Below are 26,595 nucleotides of genomic sequence, written 5' to 3'. Positions count from 1 at the left end.
CGGGAAGATTAAGCGAGCTATTGCCCAGAGTCACATGGTGCTGGGCTAACCTGCCGCCGGAGCCGGGGATCGAACCGTGGTTGCCAGATTCCAGCGTCAGTCGCCCTGGCCGCGGCGCCTCACCTCTTCTAGCCTAGCAATGCTCTACTCCCTACCTGTTTACTGCTCTACAAAGCCTAATCTCCCACCAATCCTGTGCCTCTGTATTCCTTTATCTACATATTTTCTCAGAGATGTCCTCTCTCGATGCGAGCATGTAACTTTTAATTTCTGCTGTGTCCAATTATATTTATTTTGTTCTACCAAAGCTCATGTTTACTGCCCTCCCCCTCTGGTCCAGACTCTATTTGCGTTTTCTGTGCTACTAGTTTAGGTCTGTATTTCTCATTTAATATGTACGTCTGTCTGTACACTACTTTCTGCTAATGCTTGCAATGACCTGAGTGGGCCTTCTTCATTTTCTAAATGTACTATAACAATTGTCTGCCATTTGTGGATTATAAAAGGAATTAAAGGTCAGTTTCTTTCAGCAAAGAGGGAGTTATCGTTTCGTATAAACACTGGTCTCGGTGAATATGAGTAGATAAAGAACAAGATGTGCCCAAATACCTTTTGACTTTAGGCACCTTTATCCGGGCAAGTGACAACTCAGACTTAAAGGATTGCTTTACGTGAGACATTTAAAGGTGGACTCTTGTTTGGGCAAAAAGAGTCCAGTGCACTCTGGTGACCTTGCACTGCATGCGTCTTCGTACAGTGCATGCACACTTGATGTACAGAGGGGGCCCCCCCATTTGATTCAGTGTTGGCTTCACTCAGTACAGTTAGTACAAATGAAAGTAACCATTCCAGAACCCGGCCCTGGAATGAGGACATGCTGTAACTGAATTCCAGTTAATTTCTAATGTATACCAGCTCTGGGGAGTGCAGTGGGGAAATGCAAAATTATAAACAGGAGTTTAGGGCGGGGAGGGAGGGCCACAGTGCTGGGGAGAAGATTGCATGGAGGTTAGACAGTGATATGGTGTTAAGATTTATTACCTAGTTTAATGGACTTTAGCAGGTTCATAAGTTAGTTTGTTGCAGCCTAAAATATTACATTGGTGCATCCTTGCCGCACAGTGACATCGTTTAATGCATACTTGCCAATTATACTAATACGTCCTTCAGGATCTGTAACAATTTATTATGCTGTCTTGCATCTTATAAAAACTCATACTTGCAGATATATAATGCGTCTAACAGATCTTACACCCCTTTCCACTCATTGGTGCTGCAGCATGCACTGAGGCGGACTGGAACATATAGGTTGTTTAGCTTGAATTTTCCTATCGGCTTGTCATTAGTCTCTCTGTTTGTTTGACTAGCCTTAGTACGTAATAAGAAAGTGATATGGATCATTAAAGACTTGCTTGTAACTACTTCCTCCTGTAGCCTTTCTCACAAGAATTCTCGGCACATACACTGTCTAACAGTCTAAGGTACATTATGTTCTAACCAGAGAGTAATATTTGCCATTGAGCACTTTCGTTTCAGAGTGGAGGTATTCGGTGAACAGGAGACCAGATGGAATAGGACAGGATTCTCCCAGTTGTGGTTTGCCTGGGCCAGTGCTGTTGCTGTTTTTCTATTTGTATCATTCAAGCCTACTTATTATTTTTGAAGCTACAATATCAGACGTCTACTTTTGACACAGGTTTCCTCCTGGAGCTCTGAAATGCTGCAGTTATTTGAGGCTGCATATTTTTCTAGTTTGGCTGACATGTTGTGGACCAAGCGTAAGTTGAGCTGGTTCGTACCTGCTGCTGGTTTTCCTTGCCCAGTGTCAACCACTTCATAACATTTCCTTGATTCCACGGCACTACTACTTCTAATAATGCTTACATCTTTTGTATGTAGGTTAGTGGCTCATCGAGCAGAGTAGTGTCTATCGCTGACAATAATTAGGATAGTAAAATCTGTAAAAAATTCTCATCAACAGATTGTCTAAGCGGATACTTGAGCAACTTGGTCTCATTAACCGGAGATCCTCAGCTAGCGACACTAATCAAGTAGCCCAAATAAAGTTTGTTTGATCTTCCGTTATTGGCAAGGATTTGATCGGCATTGGCATGGAAAGAGCTTTCAGATACAATTGAGATTTTCTGTACTTTCCTCTGGTGTGTTCTGGATGCAAGAATCATTTAAAAGAATCGTTAAGGTACTTTATATTTAAAAAAAAAACAACTTTATTATAGGTAGAAAAGATAAGTGTCTCTTTCCTTCAGTGGTGCCTGAAAGGGACATTTTGGCATGGTTGCTCTTATCACTACTCTTGCTTGCTGGAGCTGTGGAGCCAGTGAGTGATGCATTTAAGTGAGGTAGTAAGCTATAGGAAAGAGGAGGAGCACAGCACTTTTTGTATGAGGTCTAATGCACATATTCAATGAGCTTCTTCTATATTAAAATTATGGGAGATCGCCATGGAACAGCATGACCTTGTTTTGTTTTTCCTTTCGAAAACTCTTATTTCCTTTTAAAATCAAGTCTAATTTTCAGACCTTTCTCCAACAAGACCATACATATCCTGCTGCATTGGTAACCAAGGGAAGAGAGGGAGAACCGAGTAGTCAATTGGCGGGCTGCCAGAGGGGCATGGGAAGGGCTTGGGTGGTTGGTATGCATTCAGAGGTTTCCTTTGGTGTCTTTGGAGGCGGTCGTGTCAGCACTAAGCAATTAATTGAATTGTTACAATAGTGGAAAGGGGATCCATTTCTGTTTGTACACTTCCCTTATTGTACTCTTTTGTAACTCTTCTAAAATTGAAGAAGTACCTATGGGCAGGGATCATGGGTATACATGTAGGCTTTGCTCAACACGATACCTGCAAATTGTGTGGCGTCCCAGGTGCAAACTGTGCACCTAGTAAATGCTGCTTGTGCAAATATTGGTATTTACTGGGTGTCTACATTGCGCCAGATTTCTCTTTGAATATTTCCAATTCCGGGAGAAGGTGGTGAAGGTGCGTTATCCCAGTTCTAATGTGCTTCGAGAGCAGCATAGCATGGGTACTGATGGTGCCGAGTTGACTTGCTGAAAATCGGCAAGGTAGAAGTCGCTGTTTGTACAGTGTGCGTGCATTTTGGAATACCGACTTGGACTCATATGCTACTCGATATGTGCACACCACACAGGATCGAGCCTTAACCTTTAGGAGGTTGTGGCAGCAAAAATATATATGATATGCCCTGTTAGATTATTTTTTAGTTTTAGAATCAACTTGAATAAATCTCCGACTTCGTCCGCAGTTAACAAATGCCCGTCTTCTTGCCCATTACTTCTACAAGCTACTTGAATAAAAGACCATAGTAGCATGCAGAGAATAGCATATGTTGCATAGTGTATTTGTAGTGCATTCTTATTACTAGCCGTATCTGAACGTTGATTTGGAAGCAGAAGGTACTTAAAACCTTAGGGACGAGTACAAAGCAATGGCAACCATACTATTCAAAGGCACTGGAAGTTGTGGTGGACAGAATGGACTAATGTGGTCTCGTTTAAGTGAAATAGGGATGCAAAACCTTCAACTTTTCATATTCGTTTCAATTAAATGCCTTCCGTTTTGAAGCGGGAAATAACTACAATTACTCTGTCTTTTTTTACTTGTTGACATTATATCCTGATGCTTGTCGTATTTTTGTTACCTACATATCTGTTCAAATAATATTTATTTCTCTTTTTTCCAGTGCTTTTAAAACTTTCTTTTAATAGAACATCAAGCCTTCCTTCCTTGTTGCTCTCAGTGGAGTCTAGTAATGTCAACAGTTGCATTAGCACATCTGGTCAGAAATGGCGGGTCACAGGTGAGGAGAGGAGCGCTGCTGACTTCCCGCTTGCTGCAAGACGAAAAACGTGCGGTTCCTGCTTGTCCGAGCTCCACTACTGAGCGCAGACCATTTTCTTCCCGCTTTGATCCAGACAGCAGCGGCCGCCCGGCCACATGGGATTCGTTTGGCATCTGGGATAACCGGATAGATGAGCCCATTCTGCTACCAACAAGTATAAAGTACGGGAAGCTGATTCCCCATATCAGCCTGTCTAAGGTGGGATGCGCCACGGAGCTCGGGAAACGCAAAGAAAATGAGGACCGCTTTAATTATGGCCAGCTCACTGAAGATGTGTTGTACTTTGCTGTTTTTGATGGGCATGGGGGCGCAGCAGCTGCGGATTTCTGTGACAAATACATGAAGGAATACATTGGGTAAGACGTGTAAAATAATACTGGGTTCCACAAATCCTGAGTCATTGTGCCTTGATTTGGCCACCAATTCCATTTTTTGGGGGGGGGGGGTTTCTCATTACTGTTATTTTTTTCTTCTGAGATTAAATGAGTATAACTTGATTGCTGTTGGCTTTTCATTTTAGGGCATGACCATACATTTTACCTGTGGCTAAGGGCAGTGCGTACCTTATGTGTTTTAGCAATGAAGGAAAGCTTCAGTATCCACTGAACATGTGCAGTAGGTTACACATGGATGTATCCACATCGTGAACATCCATTACATGTAGACGGGGTCTGACTTTGAAGGTTTTCTGAAGCAAACCTACCCCACAGTGGCACTTGAAGGACACGAGTGACCGAAGATAGTGCTGATGGCCAATTATAGAGCGGGTCACAAACCCTTCCCACTGAAAACGCAGCCCCATTTTTGAGTCTGATGTTTTATCTCTGTTCCTAAGGTCCATATTAAATGCTGCTGTTCCTGCCCTTTCTGAAATCAATTCAGGCCCTCTCCCTACCACGATTTGAAGGCTTCTTTTTAAATATTTTTTTCATTTAGTGAAGCTCATTTTACTAGTGCCCACTATTTGTGATATTGTCAGTGAAGTTGTAAAAATTGTTTGGATTGCACTTATCTAATCCCCCACCCATCCTTTTTTTTTTTTTCTATTCCAGAAAGCTTCTGGCACAAGAGAAAAACTTAGAAAAGGTGTTGATGACCTCTTTTGTGGAAATAGATAAAGCATTTGCCAGACACATGCGCACAACAGTCGACGGTAGGTAGAATTGCTGCTCTCTGGCAGGATGTTATACTTCTTACTTGGAGGTTTAAATTATAGCAGATGTGTTAGCTGGGGTGTAAGATACCAAAACCTGCTAGTCAGTCTTTTGTTTATGTAATGCAACTTGTCATTCCCTTTCCAAAGAAAGAGATGCACTTTCTAGCCATTCCGTTAACTGACTTTTTGTGTATCAGGAGTATTATTTATTATGTGCTGTTTATTGTAAAATTAAAATGTTCCCAGCTGGGCGTCATAATAGTCCAGGTTGTATGTGTTTTTGTTAGGCTTTATTGTGATCCAGTTGGTAATGTGATTGTTTCTGTCATTAACGCTTATGAATCTCTGTTTTGAACACATTACATCAAAATGTATATTCTCTTCATTTTAGTTCAGCTATGACCCACTGGATCATCGTTTTTACCAGCTCTGGCACACTTTTTTCACTAGCCCCTTAAAATACATAGATCACTCTTCTAGACCATACTCTTGAGCTAGTGGCTTTATGGGGTTTCTTTCGAGGCATGTGAGGATTCATCCATTACACCTCACTTCTTACCCATTCCAGATTACTACGTACTGTGCTAATGCATCTGCTGCTATTTAGGATGGATATAATCCTCAACAAAGTTTCTTTTGCTCCTTTTTCAATAAAATATATTGATGGTCGTCTCATCTTTGCCATGTGAATCAAATGCAGCTTTCCTATGCTTTCAACTCTTACTGCGTGGACCATCCCACAACTTGCACTTGTCTATTCAGTCATGTAGCAACCTAGTGGCTACATTTGTACTAAAGATTTGCAGACATACCTCCAGTTTAAATGGCATTTTAGAAAAAAGACTGCGCTTTACATTGTTCAATCATTCTATATATTTTTTTAAATTTTACTTAAGGCCTTTCTCAGTTTGTGGTCTTATTGGTCACAAGCCACTTTCCTTTCTTACTGCTTCACCTTCCTTGCAGGAAGGTTTGATTATTTCGTCTTGTGTACAAGCAAGGGCGCCTGTCCTGAAGCTTGTCTTACTCCCTATGTAGACATTTAACATTTTTTAGCAGGGATTTTCCTTCCCTACCCAAGAGGAAACTTTCAGCCTTTCTAAATTTCATGTTACTGAACACTTTTCACAGCAATGGTGCATCGTTGTATATTTGCTTAACCCTCCTGCAGTAATTAACTTGATGGAGAAATCTAATCTTTCGTTATGATGATGCTTCACTTTTGGCATCATACTTTGATGCTGTCCGCTTAACACCATTTGTAGAACACAAGAACACATTGCTATAATCCTATATGGCTTAAATGCTTGAACCTAGATTTGATTTCTGTGGGGTAAATGGTGGTCGTAATGTTGGACATTTGGCTGTCAAAAGCAGGTAATCATTCATAAACTGTTCATTTGAGTAGATCTGCTAAGCTGACCCTTGAAATTCACCTGTGGAGCCCTATGTACACTGACATCCTGTTGGCCCCATCACGTATGCCTCCAGAGCTCTTATCGCTCTAGGAATGTCCTGCAGTAAATGCGATCACAACTTCTTTCCAAGACCTCTGAGAGACCTTGAAAGTAAAATCAGAGACCAACCCTGGCCTGCCTCCCACTTGTCAGACAGTATTTAATTTCTTTGTAGGCGGAAAAGCAGTGCCAAGAGATAAGCCTATGTAAATTCAACCACGCTTTCCAAATATATATATATATTTTTGCAGAATCCGTTACAAAATTAAAGTGGGTTTCACCCATACTTAGCAATTTTACTGCCCAAATCCTTTTTCAATAAGAAAAAAGATAATTGTGTCCATAGCATGTAGCTATACAAAAAAACCTGAATTGTTACATTAGGGCCTCCTAAGGATGTCCACAATCTGTTCAGATAGCACAGTGACTGTAAACCTCACTGTGAGAAGAACCTTGGAACACAATGCTCCTGTCTTTTATCATTTTTCACTTTGAATCTATTGCACTTGTTTGAATTTTTTATTTCTTTTTTAACACCAACCTTTCTTGACTTCCTGAAATGCATTTCTATGAGGTAGTATGTCCATACATAATTTCTACAGGGAAGCAAAGTGAACATGAAGTACTTTTTAATTCGCTAGTCCTTCAGTCCTCTTCACTTCCCTCCTCAACCCCACCGTGGTACCTTCTAAAGCATTTCACCGCCAGTCTGCTCCACCAGTGTTTTGAACTAACTGCTCTTTACACTGACAGCTACATCTTCATGCTGCGACTAGGGGTGAAACAAAAGGGGATGATGGACGGAACGTTTGAGCAAATCAAACGCTCACCCCCAGTCAACTGATCTGGGCTTAATCCATCACCATTCTTTAACTCATTAGGGGTGGGCGGAATTCGCGCAAACCCGTTACGCAAATATCCGCCAAACTGTAAAAAATCTCTGCGAACACGCAGAAATTCCGCGAACACGCGGAATTGCTTATTCGCGGTGCTTTTTTACTGTTCGCAATCGCTGCTTGCGTGCTCGGCGAAATATCTTGCGAACACGCATTTGAGAACGCGGACAAGCAAAAAATTCGCAAAGTCACAGAACGCAGAATTTTGAGCAATTTGCGTTCTCCGCGGAACGCGACATTACCCAAATTCCACGAACGGGACGGAATTTACCACCCAGGCCTAGCTGCGACATCAGAGAACACCGTCTGGAGGTAGATCAGCCAGAAGGGTATTTGTTTTCATAGCTACCTCCTGACCAGGATTCTGGGCCCATGCAGACATTCCAGATTTCCGTAACAGTGGGATTAGATGTTGGCGGATAATCACTCTGCAGATGACTGTGCTTCGAAGTGTAGTTCTTTGAAAGAACCCTATCACTGGTTTCCTTAGGCTGTGGCTTTTGGGCCAACACACAAGACCATGATGCCAGAGAATATAAGTTTGGTACTCCCTTTTTAATGTCTAAAATCATATTCGTCCTTTTGTATTGTACTAAGAGATGCTTCATCCCCCCCCCCGTGCTTTTTTTTACATTTAGTTTAGACGTCACAAAGGCCCGATTACGAATGTTTCAATGTTTTCAGCGTACCGCTGGTTCAAGACCTTGGGCAACAGTTGCGTTCATGAGGATTCCTAAAATAGTTGGTTCATGTGCAGTTTTGAAACTATATTTGACAACATGAAGCCTCAGGACCTCGCCTAAGCTCTAAAGAGAATCTGTGTTTAGGACAGATTCTACAGCAGCTAAGCACTAGGGGCCCGATGTAGGTAGCCCTTTACCGATCGGAATCGGCCGAAAATACCGATTTTCGGCCGTTTCCGATCGGTAAAGGGCTATGGAGATGTAGGGGCACATTTTCGGTAATTTTACCGATTCGTTATCATTACCGAATCAGTAAATTTACCGAGTCGGTAATATTTACCGATTCGGTAATGATAACGATTCGGTAAAATTACCGAAAATGCAATGTAGGTAGCCTATGTTCCGGCAGCACATGGCTTACAGAATCGGTATTTTACCATGGAATACAAATCCATGGTAAAAAACCGATTCCTGTGTACATGCATATCTGTGCATGTACACATGTGCCATGTGACAGACAGACGTGCCCTTAGGGCATGTCTGTGTGCCACATTGCACACATGGCCGTTTTGGGGGTGCTAGAGGGTGTCAAAGTGACACCCCCTGCTCCCTTGTGAATTCTTAAATTACCGATTTGGTAAATACCGAATCGGTAATGCCTAATCATTCCTATGGGCTTCAAAGCCCATAGGAATGAATGGGCATTACCGATTCGGTATTTACCAAATCGGTAATTTAAGAATTGTTAAGGATTCGGTAACGAATCCAGATGTTGGGACCTACATCCCATTTACCGATTTTTGAATACCGAATCGGTAGGATTCGGTATTTCAAAATCGGTAAATGGGATTTACCTACATCGGGCCCTAAATGCCTTGAGTTTTTAGTAAGGCCTCTCGAAGAGTTTCTTTGCTTAAGCACTGACGAGAGCCTTCCATTGGATTTTCTTGTAAAAATAATTATTAGTAACAGGCTGTAGATTGTTAGTCAATTTATATCCTTTTTACGTTTGTTTTCACGAAATGTTTGATACTAGTGAAGGATATTTCACAACGTAATTTAATATTCATCAATGGAGTCACTTACCAGTTCTTCTCTGAGACTATTCATACCCTGCACCTTCCAGCGTGTGGTCTATAGGTGAACTTTACATGTTACAGCAGGTTCAGATCAACATCCAGAGGCTGACTTTACTTTACCAGCCTCCATTTAAGTTAATAAGAACTTTTTAGCCACTTTGTTCGTATGAAGGTCTTGCTAGGAAACTTTTAAGTGACTGTACATCCACTGAGACCTACTTTTCAAGGCTTCTTTAGGCGGTGCACACATTTGTTATGGGTTTTCAGAATATTTGTTGAAGGTTGACAGAGATGGCTTTTTAAAAATATTGTTGTAGTTTGAGTTCTTATTCCCTCTGTCCTATGATGCCGGAGTCATATTGTCCGTTCTGTAGACAGATGTGTTTACAGGCCTAATTGCATTTAATGAGGTATCAGCTCATTGTTGACAGCAACTAGCAAGCGTGTTTGAGTTTTACACTCGGCAGTGGTTTCTCATTGACCAGTGAAGGATTCAAATATCTTTGCTATGATATATTTTTACATTCTGCAGATACTGAACTTCATGATTTGCCGAAATTAATTGAAACAGGTTCTTACTTTATTGCAATTAAAGACACCATAAAAAAGAACAAACATTTTGTTCATTGCTACAGTTAGAGCAGCAAATCTCTCTAGCCTGAGAAATGTACCAGTTTTAATATTCTTGCTACTGTGGTATGATCAATAGCAGCCTGGTCATGTCCTAAAAAGGACTTATCTTGCTGTTTAGCTCATTATTTGAGTGTTCGTGAAGATCCCATAACAGAAAAGAAAGTTACTTAACATGCAACCCTAGTTTCTATCATGCGTATCTTCATTAATTTCATAAACTACAATTCCTACTCTCCTCTATGCTTGGACCACAGGAATGAAGGAGATGTGGAGGATTAGGCCCTATTTAAGTCGGTGAATAATACAAATGAATTGATGGGCTAAGTGCACTGGATGTTGGGAATGTCCATGGCCGGGCTTACCACAGCAGGGCAGTTTTTCCTCTGTAAAACTGCAGGACTATGGAGGCCGGGACGGGGGAGGGGCCTTCATTTTCATTTTTTCTTTTTAGAAAGGAAACATGAAAGTTATTTGGGCAGAAAAACTCTAAGTGTTTTAAGCCCTCTCAATTTTTAAGTGGATTTTTGAATATTTTATGACCGTTGTGCTAAAATAAAACCAATCAAAAGGAAATTGTTCCCTTGTGCAGGCTTTTTTTTTTTTTTTTTTTGGTTTGTATGGGGGTTTAAAAAAAAAAACTTTTTTCTTTAAATGTTCTGTGATTGCTCACAAAGGTGTGGGGTTATTCGTTGTTTATGAATTTAATGAAGATACCTATGATAGTGAAGGGGTCTTGTGTGTAAGTAACCTTTTCTTCCCTCTATCCACTGTTGCACAACGGCAAAGGTTCAAAGGCCATACTGAACTCCCACTGCTGCGTCACAATTACTTGTTTGCAGTCTAGGGGTCATGTCAGTTGGAGAACACCTTTGACACTGTCCACGTCACTTGGTACTAATCACTAGGCTCCTGGGGACTTAAACTGTGAAACAAAAAATGCAAATGTTATATTCCATAAAAATGTCCTTCCTGCCCATGTCTAATTTAAAAAAAAAGTTAGAAGTAAAAAAACAAACTCTCTTCGTGTCTCTGGACTCAAATGTTGAACACCCGGTTTTTATCTTGTTCATGTTAGTGGAGAGTTTATACTTTCTAGTTCCTTCTTAGATGTGCTGCTGCAGATTGCAGGGTGTAAGCTGTCCTATCGTTTTCTTTCAGTTAATTTGTATTGTACCGTGTTAAAGTTTTTCATTAGCCCCATTAGTGATGAAAACGTATAACCAGTGACTATGTCCAAGAGGAAACATTGGCATTTGACCCTGATGTTTTAAGATAGGAAGTTTTTACGAATGGAATTTATGTCATACGGTCTGAAAGTGATACATGCAAGTTAATCACGCATTGCGTCAAATTTTACGAGCAGTCTGAATCTCACACTAGAGTTAGGGGTAGTAATGTGAAGTAGCTGTCTGACTTCTATTGAGTAAATGGAGCAGAAGCAGAAAAGCCAATTGGGATTAAGGGAAAATTGTGATTCATTGTGTTGGGGTGTGAATGAATGGCATTTTGACGACTGATTCTCAGTATGGTGCATGTATTTGGGCACAAGTATTGTTGTGTGGGGGTAGGATTGAATATTCTAAAAACAAAGTAGGCGTAGATCCACATTTAGAGACTGTGCTTGGAGTAGTTTCCCAAAGCATGGTATTTTGTTAGTGGCATAGTTGTAGCGTGTTCCACTGGTGGTGTCTTATGCTTATGTATAAAGAAGGTGGTTGTGCTGCATGCGTAAGATACGTTATGGCAGCGGATTGTTACTTCTGCTTGGATTTTCTTGGAACTAGCTGTCGTTTTACCAACAAATCTATCGACTGGTTGGATCATACACAGACTTTTATTATGAGCCTTTTCGCTCTCCTTTTAACTACTATAGCAGTGCTGTAGGCCAGTTGAGCTGGAAATTCAGAAGCTCTTGGGGTTGACAGCATTTGATGTCCTCTCTGAACAGTTCGGAGACTAGGGGCATTATGTTTGAACACATTTTTCCATAGACACAGAAAGGGTAAAACCCTTTGATACATCTAGTCCTAGGTGTCTTAATCCTTTCTCACCAAACCGTAAAGGGCAGGTGGCTTATGATCTTTCCTGAATAGTTTAAAACATAGCCTATACCAACTATTCTAAAATTCTGGATGGTAGATTTGGCTCATATTTTGGCCACCTGAATTAAGAAGTACTGGGTGAAGTGGCTTTGTATGGTGGCCACTTATACATTCCTAATTCCTTAATGAACAAGTGACTGCTTTTGCTCCCACGTCCGTTATGATGAAATCAGTTGGGGATTCAACTAAGTGGGAAGCAAAGGAAGACTTGAGTCTTAATTTTCTAACTCTACTCGGGAAGAGCCAAGCAGGCTGCCCTTGTGTCGACAAACAAACGTTGCCTTCCTATGTGGTAGCTAGTTGGTACTGGTATCTCTCTGTTTTGACGCTCCAGAGTTTTTTTTATTTTTATATACCCATTAGTCTTCTTTTTCAGAATACAGGCCATATGACATGTAGGGTCATCTGAGTGTATTTTAGTTCTCCCCTCCTAATCAAAATTATATGGTTCCTGTGTTGATTCCCGGTCTTTATGAGATAGACAGGCTTGGTTTGAGGAATGAGTCCATGCCCACACTTTTCTTGTCTTATTCTTCTTCAACATAGTTGTTGCACAGTTTCTATTTATAAAAGCCTCTGGCTACATATGTCTCTACTTTTGTGCAGCCACCCTCCGTAAAGAGATTGACGCTTGAGATGGGAATCTCACCCAGGTCTGTGATAGGATCCAGCTGCTTCCAATCCACTACCTCCTTCCTGGACTCCTGCTGTCAACCCCTTTTCTAGCAAGGGATCCAGTCAAACATGGCTCTGTTTCTCTGCAATCTATGTTAATTTGCTCAGTAACTTTTGTCTGGCCTCTAGATGTTCTTCTAATTTATACCACAAACAATGGGACGTGCTGTTTGGGGGCTTCCCTGAGATAGTGCAGGCATGTTGGTACTCACAAAATGCTAGAGAAGGTGAAGTCCCTGTATAGGCTCCGCAACGGCTGACTCGAAATTATGTTCCTTCTGAGTAAAGCTTATCCCACTTGTGATTTATAAATCTGTTGCTTATGTGGGCTTTGGGAACGATAGATGGGTTACACTGGTACAGTTGCTAATTGAAGGACAGAGAGCTTCCATCTTGTGGTGCGTTAGCTCAAACATCCATCCTGTCATAATTTTTTTTTAATTCACAATGTTGTTAGGTAGGCTGCTTCAGGAGTGTTTGCTTAAGGGAGTTTAGAGTATTGTAGCTTGTAGACTAAGTAGTAACGATGGTGGTTAAACGGCATCTCTCCTAATGAAACACCCTCTGCTGCGTGAAGTAGCTTCCTCGATATTGCTGTCTTAGGATGGGATTCAGCTAAATATCTCTGCTCCTCCCGTTGAAAAAAGAAAAGAAAAAATCTTGAATATTGCAGCCCTTTACCATCAACGGTGGAATGAATAAAATGACAACCAGGAAAGTTTATGGGCAAGGCTCCCCCCCCCCTCCCCCTCATTGTTATAAATTCTTTGCTAACTAGGATAATCTTGTCCATCTGTATAAGCCATCCTGCACTGGAGATGCATCGTTGAAGGTAAGCTTTTCAGTTCTTGTACTTGAGACTTGCTAAAGCCCAGCAGTGACCCATACTTTGTTTTATCAACACAGATGGCTAGTCAGTGAGTTTAAAATGTGCAAGCAATTTTTTCTTGCATCTTCCTTAGTCACAGCCTCTGTTTCTATTTAGAGCTTCTGATGTTTCTTTCACTCCACTGCCCTGTGTCATTCTTAGCAAGATGGTCATATTTCAAGCTGTTCAGGGGACCTTTCCTTATAGACTAGTCATTTATTTTCTTCGTGCCAATGAGCATTGTTGGGGACTTTTAGAACATTTTTAAACGTCTTGAGTGGGGGTTTGCTTGTAAATGTGTAACCATGGCTATTTCAGAAGTTTAAGCTACTTTTCTGCAGAATATCTTGGTATATTAAAAATAGGCTTTTTCCATTTATCTCTTGGTAGGAAAAGGCTACACATTGAAGTTACTAGGAGATGGAATAGCCACGGGATGAATGAACCTCATCCATTTATTAAACTCGAGTATTTGGTAGGGCTTTCACAATTCTACTGCACTCAATTGCATCAAACGTAATGAGACAAAAACTTGACAGGCTTGCGACATAGCATATTCTGATGTGTAAGTGAGATTAAATAATCATAATTTTATCATATAAGTAGATTTAAACCAAATTAAATTCATTATTCAGCTGAAGATAATACTCAGGACTTTGCTTCAATTGGCACTACATAGATTATCGCCACAGTAATATTTCACTGTAACCTTTATTCTGAAGTATATAAAAAGCACTTCATCTTCTGTGTACCTCCTAAAAAAGTTCTCGAGTGTTCGAGATCTCTGTTTGAGCTTTACTTTGAGGGAAAAATAGTTGGATGCCATAAACAAATGGACGATTAAACTTTCAAACATTCATTCACTTCAATCTTTATTTCGATCGGTTTAGATCATAAAAGAGATACAAACAATTTAGAATAAAAATACAGATAATACCCAGTGAACATTGTAAAAAGGCATTACAGTAAGCATATTAAAATCGATTACTATATGTTACAATTAAAAATCATCAATACAGTTCAATTATCCCGAATCTACCTCATATTTCAAAAAACGGGAGCGGGTGTGCCACATCGCTGTTAAAAATGTTGCTACCGCAAACACAGTCGGAGGTGAGAGATCCGTCTTTAAGATTCTATAAGCTGGGAGGTATTGGCTGAAGCCTAGATTTTTGAGAAGAGGTACAAGCCAGTATTTCCTAGATCTTTGGTAAGCATTGCAGAAGAATATGATGTGCAGTTCATCTTCCAGATGGTGTGAGCATGACTGGCACTGTTCTCTAGTTGATGACTGGGCCCAACGGTTAGTGAATGCCCTAGTGGGGAGTGTGCCATAACGCCACTGCAAGAATAGTTTTCTGGTAAGAACGGGAGTGATATCGTCGAGCACATGCTCTAGATGGTATGAGTCTTTGAATTTAATGAACAGATGTCAGGGACCCCTCCCGTATGCCCCCAATTAAGGCCGATAACTTCAGCTCATAAAAATCCCTCGAAAGGAGTTTGCGTGGAATCCTACTGCATGCATTTCCTGGATCTAGCCATAGTTCTGGTCTACCTAGAGTCTCGCATGTTTGTTTGATATACCTCAACCATGGGATTTGTCTTGATTTGGGTAGACAAAGAATCTCTTGGAGCTCAGTCCTGTAATTCATAAGTTCTGGCGTGCTCCAGATACGGTGCCAAAAGGTTATTGGTCTTAGTCCCAGCTCTTCCGTAATTGGTCTGAGACCCTGGTCGAGTCTCATCGGGAGGAGCGGGGTGCTTACTGGTAGTGCCGCCAGCTGTCTGATAAATTTATTTTCGTAATCTGCAGGTTTTGGGCAGGAGTATGACCCCACAATTCCCCTCCATATAAAACTTCCCCTCTAGCCTGCATTTTGTAAATTTGGAGAACTGCACTAAAAGGTTTGTAGGTCGATCTACTTGCCATCCTGCAAATGCCACCCGTTGACTGGACCAGTTTCATATTAGCCTTGGTCCGGTGCGTGTCCCATGTCATATCCTGATTGATAGTTACACCCAGGTATTCAAAAGTAAGGACCCTCTCGAGCCTTAGTGCACCTATGGTAGGGTTGGGGCGTGTTGAGGGAGGGGGGTTGAGAATCATGAATTTGGTTTTCAAAGCGTTGATCTCAAGCCCCCGCTCCACACAGAAAGCTGAAAACCCATCCAAAACCCGTTGTATTCCCATGGGGGACTTAGACAGCAGCAGGGTGTCGTCCGCAAACATAATAGCGGGCACCCTGCTGCCGTTTAACTTAGGAGCATCAATGTCACCCATCCTGGTCAGATGGGCGATTACCCCGTTGACAAAGAGGCAGAACAGGGTCGGCGCAAGCACACAACTCTGTCTCACCCCCCTGTCAACGGGGAACCTTCCGGAAAGCGCCCCATTTCTGCCGCACCTAACACGTGCAAAGTTTCCAAGGTGTAATCTTATCAAAATAGTCAGGATATCAGCCGGAATGCCCAACTCCGCCAGTACAGTCCAAAGTCTATCTCTAGGTACTAAATCGAAGGCGGCTCGCAAGTCCACAAATACCGTGTACAAGCTGCCGCCCTCGATTACCGCAGTCTTCCAAAACTGGAGATTCAGGCGGAAGATCTGGTCCATAGTAGAGACCCCTCTTCTAAATCCCGCCTGATAGGGTCTAAGAATGGTGAATTCCTCTATCCAATTTTGGAGGCGATCCTGTATCAGCCTACCAAATATTTTCTGGGGTACATCTATGAGGCTGATGGGCCTGTAGTTGGCTGGGAGCAGAGGTGATCCCTTCTTAAATATGGGAACAATCTCTGCGCCCAGCCAAGTACAGGGGACCTCCATACCCCTCAGGACAGCATTGAATATCAGCACCAAGTAGGGGGCCCATACGTCAGGCTCCTGCTTGAATTGGTCACCCGGCAGGCCGTCCAATCCTGGCGCTTTGCCTGATGCCAGCCCTGCGATGGCTGCTCGTACTTCCATCTCTGTGAAGGGATCCCCCTCCACTAGTACGCTGGTGATAGGTGGAGTGTCATTAGTGACATCGTCGGCGACCTTGTAAAGGGACTGGAAATGATCCTGCCAGGTCTTTGCTGAGATGTTAGGTTCAATAGCTATCCATCCAAAACCCGTTGTATTCCCATGGGGGACTTAGACAGCAGCAGGATGTGACCCCCGGGGTCCGGGGCTAGCTCCTCGGACCCCGTATTAACAATGCGCCAGAATTTACGAGAGTCCCTGATAGCTAGTAATGTAGTGAGGTTTTCCCATTTTTCCTGTTCCTTTCAAACAAAATGTCCTGAAATTTAAATGACTAGAAAATCTTATGTCGGAGTGTGCTACATATTTTAAGAAAATTGTCCAGCCAGATTCATGACCCAAGGCTGATAGAGGCCCCTTCTACCCACCATAAAACATACAAATGATCTGAACAAGTTTAAGACGCTCTTTTTGTATGGCATTGATAGAATTCTCGATTCTTCTGGTTTGATTTCAGAAAATACCTTGTTAGGAGTAGTACGCACTATATAAATGAAATTACAATACTATATACAGTCTCAGTGGATGTCCATAAAAAAAAACTACTGTGCGATAGTTTTCCCATGCTGCCAGATCCGTTTTCAATGCTTTTTATCCCATAATCAAGAAAAACGCAGTAGGCTTAGATGTGCAAATGTTCAATGAAAAGCATGTTAAAGCTCAAATGTAAAACTATGTCCTAATCTGATGCAGTTCTAGGTTAAAAGCAAAAATGTGTGGAACTCTGTGCCTATTTTCCTCACCCACTACTTTTGACTTCATTCTTCAATAAAAACCCTGTCAAGGATAATTAATTTTTTTTGTTTTTCTATTAACTTCTAGAAAATTTAATTCTTACCAAAACGATCTGCTAAAATACTGTAAGCTATGCCAAGCTATAATTCCATCCACAATCTGTGTTTTTTTTTCTGTGCCAGGAGCAGGGTGACTGAAAGGATATAAGATGTCAGATGTTTGACACAAGTAGCCCTTTGGTGGATGGTGGCACTGCACACATCTGTATTCTTAAGTTAAGGCCCACTAGTCCTTTCTAGAATAAGTCTAATTTGTATCTTGTCTTATCTATTTAATGTAAAGGTGAAATTAGTTAGGAAGACTTTTTTATTTATTTTATCTTTTACTATAAATACAGAACGATGAAGGTGAAACTTTTTGGCAAGTAAGTCTCTTAAAAGCAGACAATATGCTGTCATTTTAACACTAATGTATCAGTCTCGTGTTTTTTTTTTTTAGGAAGTATTCTAAATATTTGTGGCTACTATAACAGGCTTGCACAATCCACAAAATCTCATGCCTGTGAGAATTGGGCATCTCGTCACGAACTTTTTACTGTTTAGAAGAGCGCGTTTGTGATCTTGGCATTTAAGACGTGTGCTGTACGTTAAAAAATCCCCCTAAAAAAGAAACCCTGTGGCTTTTAAGAATTCAAAACGATATATCTATGCCTGCGTCTGGAAGGCAATTCGATGTCCACTTCGCATGCACACGCAATCTTAAAAACCACATAATTGTGTACCTAACATGTTTTCCTGTCTTTCCTTTTGGAAATGTTAAACAAGTTATATTAAGCTGCCACTGTAAATCGAATGTCACAGGTTATACAGAGATCTATTACAATGGAAAACATGTTAGAAATGTTAATTCTTCTGCTCATTTTTGTTGTTTTTGTTTATGAAGCTAAAGAGGAAGATTATGTAGACTCCAACTTTGAGAGAGCACTTTCATCCTGAGCGCATATACCAAGATAGCTGAGAAAAGGTTGTACTGACTGTGGCTGTATGCATTTTTGTGCCTTGTGTGTTCTTGCACACCAGAGGACTTCTAAAATAGCCATCCCCTATACGTGTCATTGCGGGGGGGGGGGGCCACCGTATGTGTGGAGGTGTCCAGCATGTAAAGCTGTATCGTTTGCAAAGTATGCTTATATAAAAAAAAAAGGATTTCATGCAGTTCTAAATTGCTCTAAAAATGTTTGTACTGTAATCCTGCAACAGTGAGGAAAGGAATAACTTGGTAAACGAAGCAAGACTTTCATGTTCATTGTGGGTTCAATCTAGGTTTACTAGTAAATTATGCATGTCTTTTATGCTTTCAGTATGATTCTGCACATTATTTATCTTGTGTGCTTTAATTGTGAAAGTGTAGTTGGATGGGGACTTGGGGGAATACTTAAAATGTTAATGGAACTATGGGTACCAACGTTTCCCATTGATATTATTCTACCTTTAGATAAATGCTCTTTAGTTTTGCCGCACTTGTTCCACCTTCCTCACTGTTGCAGGTGCGTATTGTTATAACATCGTTTCTGGGTGCATTTCCTATTTGCCTCTGTGCGTGTTATTTTGTGGCAGAGACTGAACCTGGCAGCAGCTCTAGAACTGGAGGCCCTGGACGCTATATGCTGGGCTTCAGTGGAAAGAGAGATCTGCTAAATTTTGTCCCAGGTGTCGGAGTCCAGCGGTTCCTAGCCTGGACTACTGGAAGGTCCCACATCCCCTCTGTCACATTAGTTGATGTGAACATGAAGTAAAAATTGTCCAGTGAGTGTTTAAGATCTATTGAAAGAACTTAGTTTTATAGCAAAATTGTTGGGGAAACAAATGTTTACAAAATGTATGCCACTTAAAAAAAATTATACACATCAGTCCAGTGCTATGCTTTAATAATCTTGTTTCTGTTGCTTTGCTGCTTATATTTAAACAGATTTCCTAGATTTTGGAACTGTGCCATTGATTGAAAATTCTAAGGTGCTGGAGAAAACAGACAAAGGAGTTAACCCCCTCCCAGCCCCCGCCCTGACCTACTATGATTTTATGTTTTTTTTAAAAGCATGTCTTGCATTTGTGATAATGTGTATTTTGTAGGCTTGTCCTCTGGCAGCTTGACGTTTGAAAAGCACTGAGGCATCGCTTTGACTTATATTTGCTCTGGCTCCGGATACAAGTAGGTTTCATTTCTGTTTTCTCACCTTACAGAATAGTAAACATTTTAAGATTACATTTATATAACCAAGATGGGCCACAATAAAACCCTTTAGCAGGGATTGATTTGTTAGTGTTTAAAATGAAATGCAAAATCTAAAAAGTAGAAATGAGTTAATTGTTGCAATGAATAAACACTCGTCAAATCTGTATTTTTGTTGTTCTGTAAACCACATGTATCGCACAAAAATAATCTTCGATATTGAAGAAATTTGTGTGTGGACAGACCTGCCCTCAAGGGATGATTTGTGGATGTTCAAGTGGAGTCGCCTGTAAAATTTAAACACCCTCACTCTCTCATATAAGGGAATGAACCAAATAATTGCAGTAGTTCCACACTCTTAAAAACATCAGGAGTAGGTGTAAATCTGTCTTCAGAGTGGGTGTGACCAGTTCCTACTCCTCAGAATTACTCAAGGTGCAGGTTAAAGGGGTTTCTCCACAGGAAAAAAAGAAACCTTGTAGAATAAAACCAAAATAATCGCTGGGAAGTACATAAGTGCTTTAACCTGACATTTCTGTAAGAAAAAATGTACACATCTATTTCTGTGTGTACTCTATGCTTGTAAGTAGCAGCAGATGAGGAAGTCCTGGGAATCTGCAAAAGTCTCTACTTCCCTCAAGTAAACATTGAACAATATCAAAATGTTACCCTGGAGGATCTTGGAAATGGGACTGGCTTGTGCCAACAATGGCTGCCCAACTCTGCATAGCTGTGTTCTACAAGAGTAGGTCATCAAATATGTCCACATGCTTGGTTACATAATTACATTGTGTCGGAGGTAGCCTTCTGAAATGGGATTAGTAATGACAACACAGTCTTGTAGACATGGCCAATACATGGACCAAATGTCTGAGCACAAGATTAGAAGAATGAGTTCTGAAATTAAAGCCCACCGAGCTCAGAAGAAAGTGATGAATACTGCGGAAGTGTTAAAAAGACAACAGACTGGGGTCGGCGGGGTCACTGCTCCTTCCCCAATCGGCACACACACTGATTATGAAGCTAAGAGGGATACATCATCCATACCTCAAATTTGAAATAAAACCTAAGCACCGAGTCGTTACCTTGCGTGCAGAGGAAATAGGGAAATGTAGACCTTGCACTTTTCTTTTTTTAAAGTGATTGGCCCCCTTCTCGTCGAGCTGCCTACAGGCCTTTCAGTATCATTTTCTGAGACATGAATTGCAGTTTTGTTTTTCGCTAGAGAAACACTCCAAGCCTAAAAAGCAGCACTTTGTTCTGCTGTTAGTCTTAGGTTGTATCTTGTGTACTAAGATCAGATAACTATTGCAAGACACTAAAATTCAAATGTAATCACTATTACTGACCCTCTGAGAAGTTGTGCTGCACAGGCATCGGCTACAGAGAAAGGCATTCTATAAGCTTTTGGGCAAGAGAAGTACTGCTTCATGGTAAGGGGCACCATCATCTTTGGAAATGATGACTGCAGCCAATTTGGGTCTTTTCTTTCAACATATGACCACGGCCTGCAACACGAGCGCCTGGTTAAGTTCTTACTTGAAGATGGCCAAAAAGTAAAATATTGAATAGAGGAAAACTGACTTTACCCAGGTTCTTGAAACCAGATTTATCCTAAGTGCAGGGCAACATCAAGAAGAGCCGTTTTAGTAAAACCCCACCAAATAGACAGGTGTCCTTGCTGGAAACATTGTAATTTCTGTTATACTTGCAATAAATGTAGTCTTGTGGAGAAGAAATTCAGGCATTGATGCTAATGCAGGACTTAAGGGACTTTTGCTAGGAAGTTAGTAATTAACTGTGACAAAGGATTATCGAAAATCACAAACTGTGTGTGTGTGCCTTCTACTCAAGCTCTGGCACTTATGGCATCAGACTATCTAAAAACCTTCAAAATTTGAAACAACTTAATGTCATCAATTCAAGAAAACTAATATGCAAAAGCAAAACTAAAGTGAGAAACAAATCCTCACTATAAATACTACCTACTTTAATCTTCATTCTCTTTCTAAATGCCCTGTTACACAGAAGTTGTGCAACACGACCAGAAATTAAATGTTTCACAGATGAGATGTATCTTTTGGTGCAGCCTTTGGAGAGATCGTCTTATGGCATCTACTTGAGCTTGTCTCCCACTTTGGCTGCCAGCAAAGTTGGCTCTTCAGCAGGGGGCAGCTCATTGAGGCCTAGTATTAAGATATAGTATTTGAAAGTCTTCCTAAAGGCTTTGTGGAGTCCAGACCCTTCATGTCACACCTCCAATTGTGTTATGAAACGCGCATTGCTTTTTGTTTCCCCAACTTTCTTCAAAGCTCTAGACTCTTCCAAGACTTTTCTTCTTCAAGTAGTTATTTTTTTCCCTGCAACCTTTTCCTCGCCAGATTTATAGTAGAGAATTTTTAACGCTTGGCTTCTTCCTTGCTTTCAGGCACTCTTTTTAAACGTCGCATAACTAACTCATCGATGAGTATCCTCTCGGAATGTTGTGGTATGAACCCAATTGTCATACCCTCCAGCAAGCTTACATGAGCTTATTGACTGATATACTGTCTTACTGTGTGAAGGCTCCCAACATTCCCTGTGTGATGGGCGCTAGAGTGCTTTTTCCTCATTGATACGCAGCACAAGTATGTGTGCATAATCAGAAACCTGCACAGCAATCTTTTCATTGACAATATAACATTTATGCACAATTAATTGGCTGCAGAAGAAATGTACTGATCCGTAGAAATGGTGCTCCAACATTGGTCTTGTTCATAGTGTTGTGTGCGACTCTTCAGCCACAAGTCCCCGTGGGTAACTATTACCTTGTTTGATTAGCTTGTTTGAAATGGTATGAAGAATGGAAAATCGTTTGAAGTCTATAGACAGACATTCCGTATTGCAATTTTCTGATTTGCAAAATTATCAAAAATGAAGGTATCGTAGTCCACATCGCCTTGACATGCGGGCTCATTTTATTAGTCTGTTGTCACTATTCCCCTGTGTAGAAGTAAATCAAGAAATCCGGCTAAAATAGTCCTAACTGTGGTGGTTGACATCCTCAATCAGGCAGTAAATGTGTATCTGGTATGATCAAGATACGTTGTAAAAAATGAAGTATCATTTATGCCAGAAACTATTCCAAGTGATACTACAAATGGGGGATTTTTGGGTTTTATATTAATACCATGAAATCTTCCATATTAATATACCCTTCTCTTCCACCACTCAAGTTTTGTATTACATAGATCTGTTATTTCTGTGATTGACTTAACCCCTATGGGAGTTTTGTAAGAAGTTGAAAGGAAATTCATATTCTATTGCTGGAAATGGATTCATTTTTAGGTTTCACCTTGTCTGCATTCCGAGCTAACACGTATTTCTAAGTGCCTGACTGATGACTGCAGAGGCACGTTCTTCTGCGCATTTTATTATTACATTTCCAAATAAAAAGTAACAATAAACAAGCTTTGGCAAAGCCAATATGTTGGCATTTGACTTTTTAAAGGCAAACCCGATTGACTTTGCCAATTCTTATGATTGATTCGGGCATACAAAACAAGTACACAAGATTTGAACCTTTTTATTTCTATTTTTCTTTCGGGTACAAAAGCATTTGTAAATTTGGCCCCTGATGTTAGATGCTCGTAAACCAAAAAAAGTTGACGGAGCATTCTGTGCCTCCTTGTGTGTCAAGTAAACCCTGTACCAAATGATTTAAAAACTGTTAATGACTTGCAAGCATGCGCTTGCCTATCCCTTCAGATGTGAGTTGCAGTGACAGCCAGGAGGCATCACTGATTCACAGACCAAGCTGCCCAAGATTTAGGTGAACGGTTTTAAAACACGTTTTTTAAACCTCTCCTTAGAAACGAATAAACCCTCCCCTCTACCTTCATGCAAGTAAGCATTCCATTGGTAGTGCCATGGGTCATCCTGGCCTAATGAAGGACTCTGCCCGAGGCAGCATAGGCAGTACTGGCTCACAGTTATGATTGACATGGCTAATAATGATGTCCTCCTCTCCTCTTAGAATGGCTATCTAGCGAGATCCTATGAACCGATGGACTAAAATGCTCAAAGGTAGTCTAATGGCAGCATGCAGTGCTTTGCAGCACGGTATTCACCCTAAGTAGTCTGTTTTTAATCATTATAGCTTATCTGATGCTCTAGTTCGGGTTCTGCCTCTTTCTTTTAGAGTTTCACCACAAATTGTATTAACACCTGACCATTGGCATATATACTTTGGCCATACAGTTCCAAAATCAAGGAGTGTTTTTCTTCTTAATCACTATTACAAATGTATTTTTAGTTCATTTTAAATTAGCAGGTTTAAGGTTTTTTTTTTTTTTTTTTAAAGCAGGTATTTATTTGCATGTAATGTACACATCATGCTTCGGTCTTGTTTCATTAAACTAGCTTACCATGGTTTTATTTTAAAATGTAATTTTCTGTGTCTCTTTGTAGTACTTAACTTTTACCTTTTAAAAAAAATATCTAGGTCATATGCTTTATTTTTTTTTAATCAAACCATGTTATGTTCCACATAGACTGGCATGGAAAGTGCTCGGAGTTCTCCTTTTCCTCCTGTGATGCCCTATGGCTCGTCAGGAACAAAACTGCCTCTCATATAGCCCCTCCCACACCCCCAAAAACCAGGGGGTAATATAGCCTTATTTGAACGAATAATGAAAACAGTTGCAGTTTATTCCATGCTATGTAGTCTTTCTAGGAGAATTCAGCCTCCACTGGAACCATTACAACGCCTGCAAAACGCAGCAGCCAGACTGGTTTTAGACATACCTAAGTTTGAGCCAATCAGTCACAAACTAAAAACCCTGCATTGGCTGCCAATTGCAAAAAGGGTGAAATTTAAATCACTCTGCCTGGCATATAAGGCACTTCAGGGAACAGTATCACAATTTTTGAGGTCTCATTTAAAACAATATGAACCAACGAGACCTCTGAGATCCGGTCAATTGAAGCTAATTACTGTCCCCAGATTTAGACGAGCTAGCTGGGGTGGAAGAAGCTTCCTTGTACATGCAGCACGAACCTGGAATCGGCTGCCTTTCGCCATAAAAACTTGTCCATCTTTGGAATCCTTTAGAAAGGAAGTAAAAACCTGGCTGTTCTCGGCATAACTCTAGACACCGTTCTTGAGATAGGAGGATCTATCATAGCGCCAAGACGCCCACGGGTATTCGCGCGCTTTACAAGTTGATAAATCAAATCAACCATGAAGATGACACCAATATCTACCCTAAAAAGTGTCTTCTCTGACCATAGCCTTTTGCGAGCATTCCTGAAACCAATAAATCTCAAAGTGGCCACACCTGGTCTCATAATATCCAAGTAAGGAGTGCAGAACATAGAATCCTTCATCCCAACAGAATCTTCAGACCACCACCAGATCATGTTCAATCTCTCCGACTCACAACAGAATGTTAAAGGGCAAGGGGTCAAAATCAAACACGAAGTAAGAGATACCAGATGCTTAAACGGAGATAATCTAACTTCCCTGGGCTAGAGACAACCTCCTCCCCTTCATGTGAAACCTGGTTCGTTTGTTTTTCTTGCCCTGAACTGCACCCTCAGGGCAGCAATGGACGTGGCAGACACTGGAAGGTCACACTTCAACGACTCTATGCCTTAAACTATCACTAAGATCTGTTCTCTTTTCATCGACAATGCTTGTAAACTCCTTGCTAGCCCAATGACCCGACTGATTTCAATAACTTTCGACCAGTCATGGAACATTCAGTTTCTTGAAATGCTTTTAGAGAAATGTGTACACAACCAATTGTGCCAACACATTAGTAATGTCAACCTGCTCGACCAGTTCAAATCTGGTTTCAGACCTGGACACTGCACGGAGACAGCCAAAGTAGCTCAGGTGGTAGCCTCTCTCTAAGAAGTGAGTTTCCTCCAACTAGAGTCTGCGAGATTCAGAAAGTCAATTATTCAAGCCTGTACCTTCTTGGGCTCAGCCCCAAAATATGGAATTCTTTCTCACCAGAGATTCGACTGAACTCTTAGACTACCACTTTCAAAGGGAGGTCAAAAGGATTATTCGACTGGTTATTCCCTGACTGACCAGACCTTGCGGAAGCTTGGTAACATGAAGCAGGGAAAGGGCTTTGACAAGCTTCTTAGGGACCGTGAGAAAGTTCTGTTAACAAGTAGCATCACTGGGTCCTCTGTCCTGTCACCACAATTGGCAAAGATAGTGTTGACTACCTCAAATCTAAGTATGCAGACATAGAGTTGATACAATGTCTCTCTCATGTTACCCAAATTCGGGTTTGTTTGTGGGTTGTGTTTATTTGCACACATACGTTTTTCCTGTTTCACAGAGTGCTGGTCTCTGTGGTAAATCTGTTCTTATCCCACCTGTATACTCTTGCTCATTTATCTGGTTTTAATTATGCAAAATGTCTGAACTCATTTAAATGACTCGTTAGTGATGATTGCAATTTTTTTATTTGTCCAGTTTACCTTATTTGCTATGCTTGTAAGACGCCCTGTTCTCATAAAGACATTGTGGTGTCAAATTTAAAACCATTGCTTGAAAAATAGTCCCCCCGCCCCGTGAAAAGATCTTACAGTTCCAGAAGCTGTTTACTTTTCTCACCCTGCTATTTCTTTTAATTCTTACCTCAGGAAAGAAAATACCTTTTCATGCATATTAGAGGCACGTATAGCCAGCTACTCCTTTTTTTGGTGTGACCTAGAGACATCTATGGGTTATCACCAGTCAATTGTAATGGAAAAACATTAAGATGTATACATATATACGAACACCAAAGGGATTGGGGTTAGCCTCTTCATTCATTGGCAGTTCAGCTGTCATATACATTTTGCTACTGTCTGCCACTCGTGGGGCAATGGCTTTGCAACTGCCGAAAAATGAAACTTGTTAAAGCAGTAGAGGTAGGCGGGTTTATTGGCTATTTTAATGCAGCTGCTAGAGTCCTTCTTTATAATTGTTTGTGGAGTATTGGCACTTTGAGATAAGCTCCCAAGCCTTTAATTGAATCTATCAAGGCTGCTCCTCATTTAAACCCACAACTACCTTTTTAATTAGAACTAGTTTCTTTCTAGAAACGGCAAGATGTGAGGTTCTGTTCGTTCCAAGTCACCAATTGGTATTCACGGTAAAACTTCTTGTAGTACATTTTTTCTCTT

General features: G+C 40.9%; 1 protein-coding gene across 1 annotated transcript in view; it reads left to right on the top strand.

The window, feature by feature from the left end:
* Positions 1–26,595, top strand: part of PPM1K (protein phosphatase, Mg2+/Mn2+ dependent 1K) — a 50,844-nt gene that overhangs the window by 4,790 nt on the left and 19,459 nt on the right. Inside the window, exons 2-3 of the mRNA XM_078676204.1 lie at positions 3,726–4,240; positions 4,937–5,037. Of these exons, the coding sequence (XP_078532330.1) occupies positions 3,795–4,240; positions 4,937–5,037 (547 nt within the window). The 5' untranslated portion in view covers positions 3,726–3,794. The remainder of the gene's footprint in view (positions 1–3,725; positions 4,241–4,936; positions 5,038–26,595) is intronic.

Source organism: Lissotriton helveticus, chromosome 2_1 (genome assembly GCF_964261635.1).
Source record: "Lissotriton helveticus chromosome 2_1, aLisHel1.1, whole genome shotgun sequence".
NCBI classification, from domain to species: Eukaryota; Metazoa; Chordata; class Amphibia; order Caudata; family Salamandridae; genus Lissotriton; species Lissotriton helveticus.
This window is presented reverse-complemented; position numbering and strand designations above follow the sequence as displayed.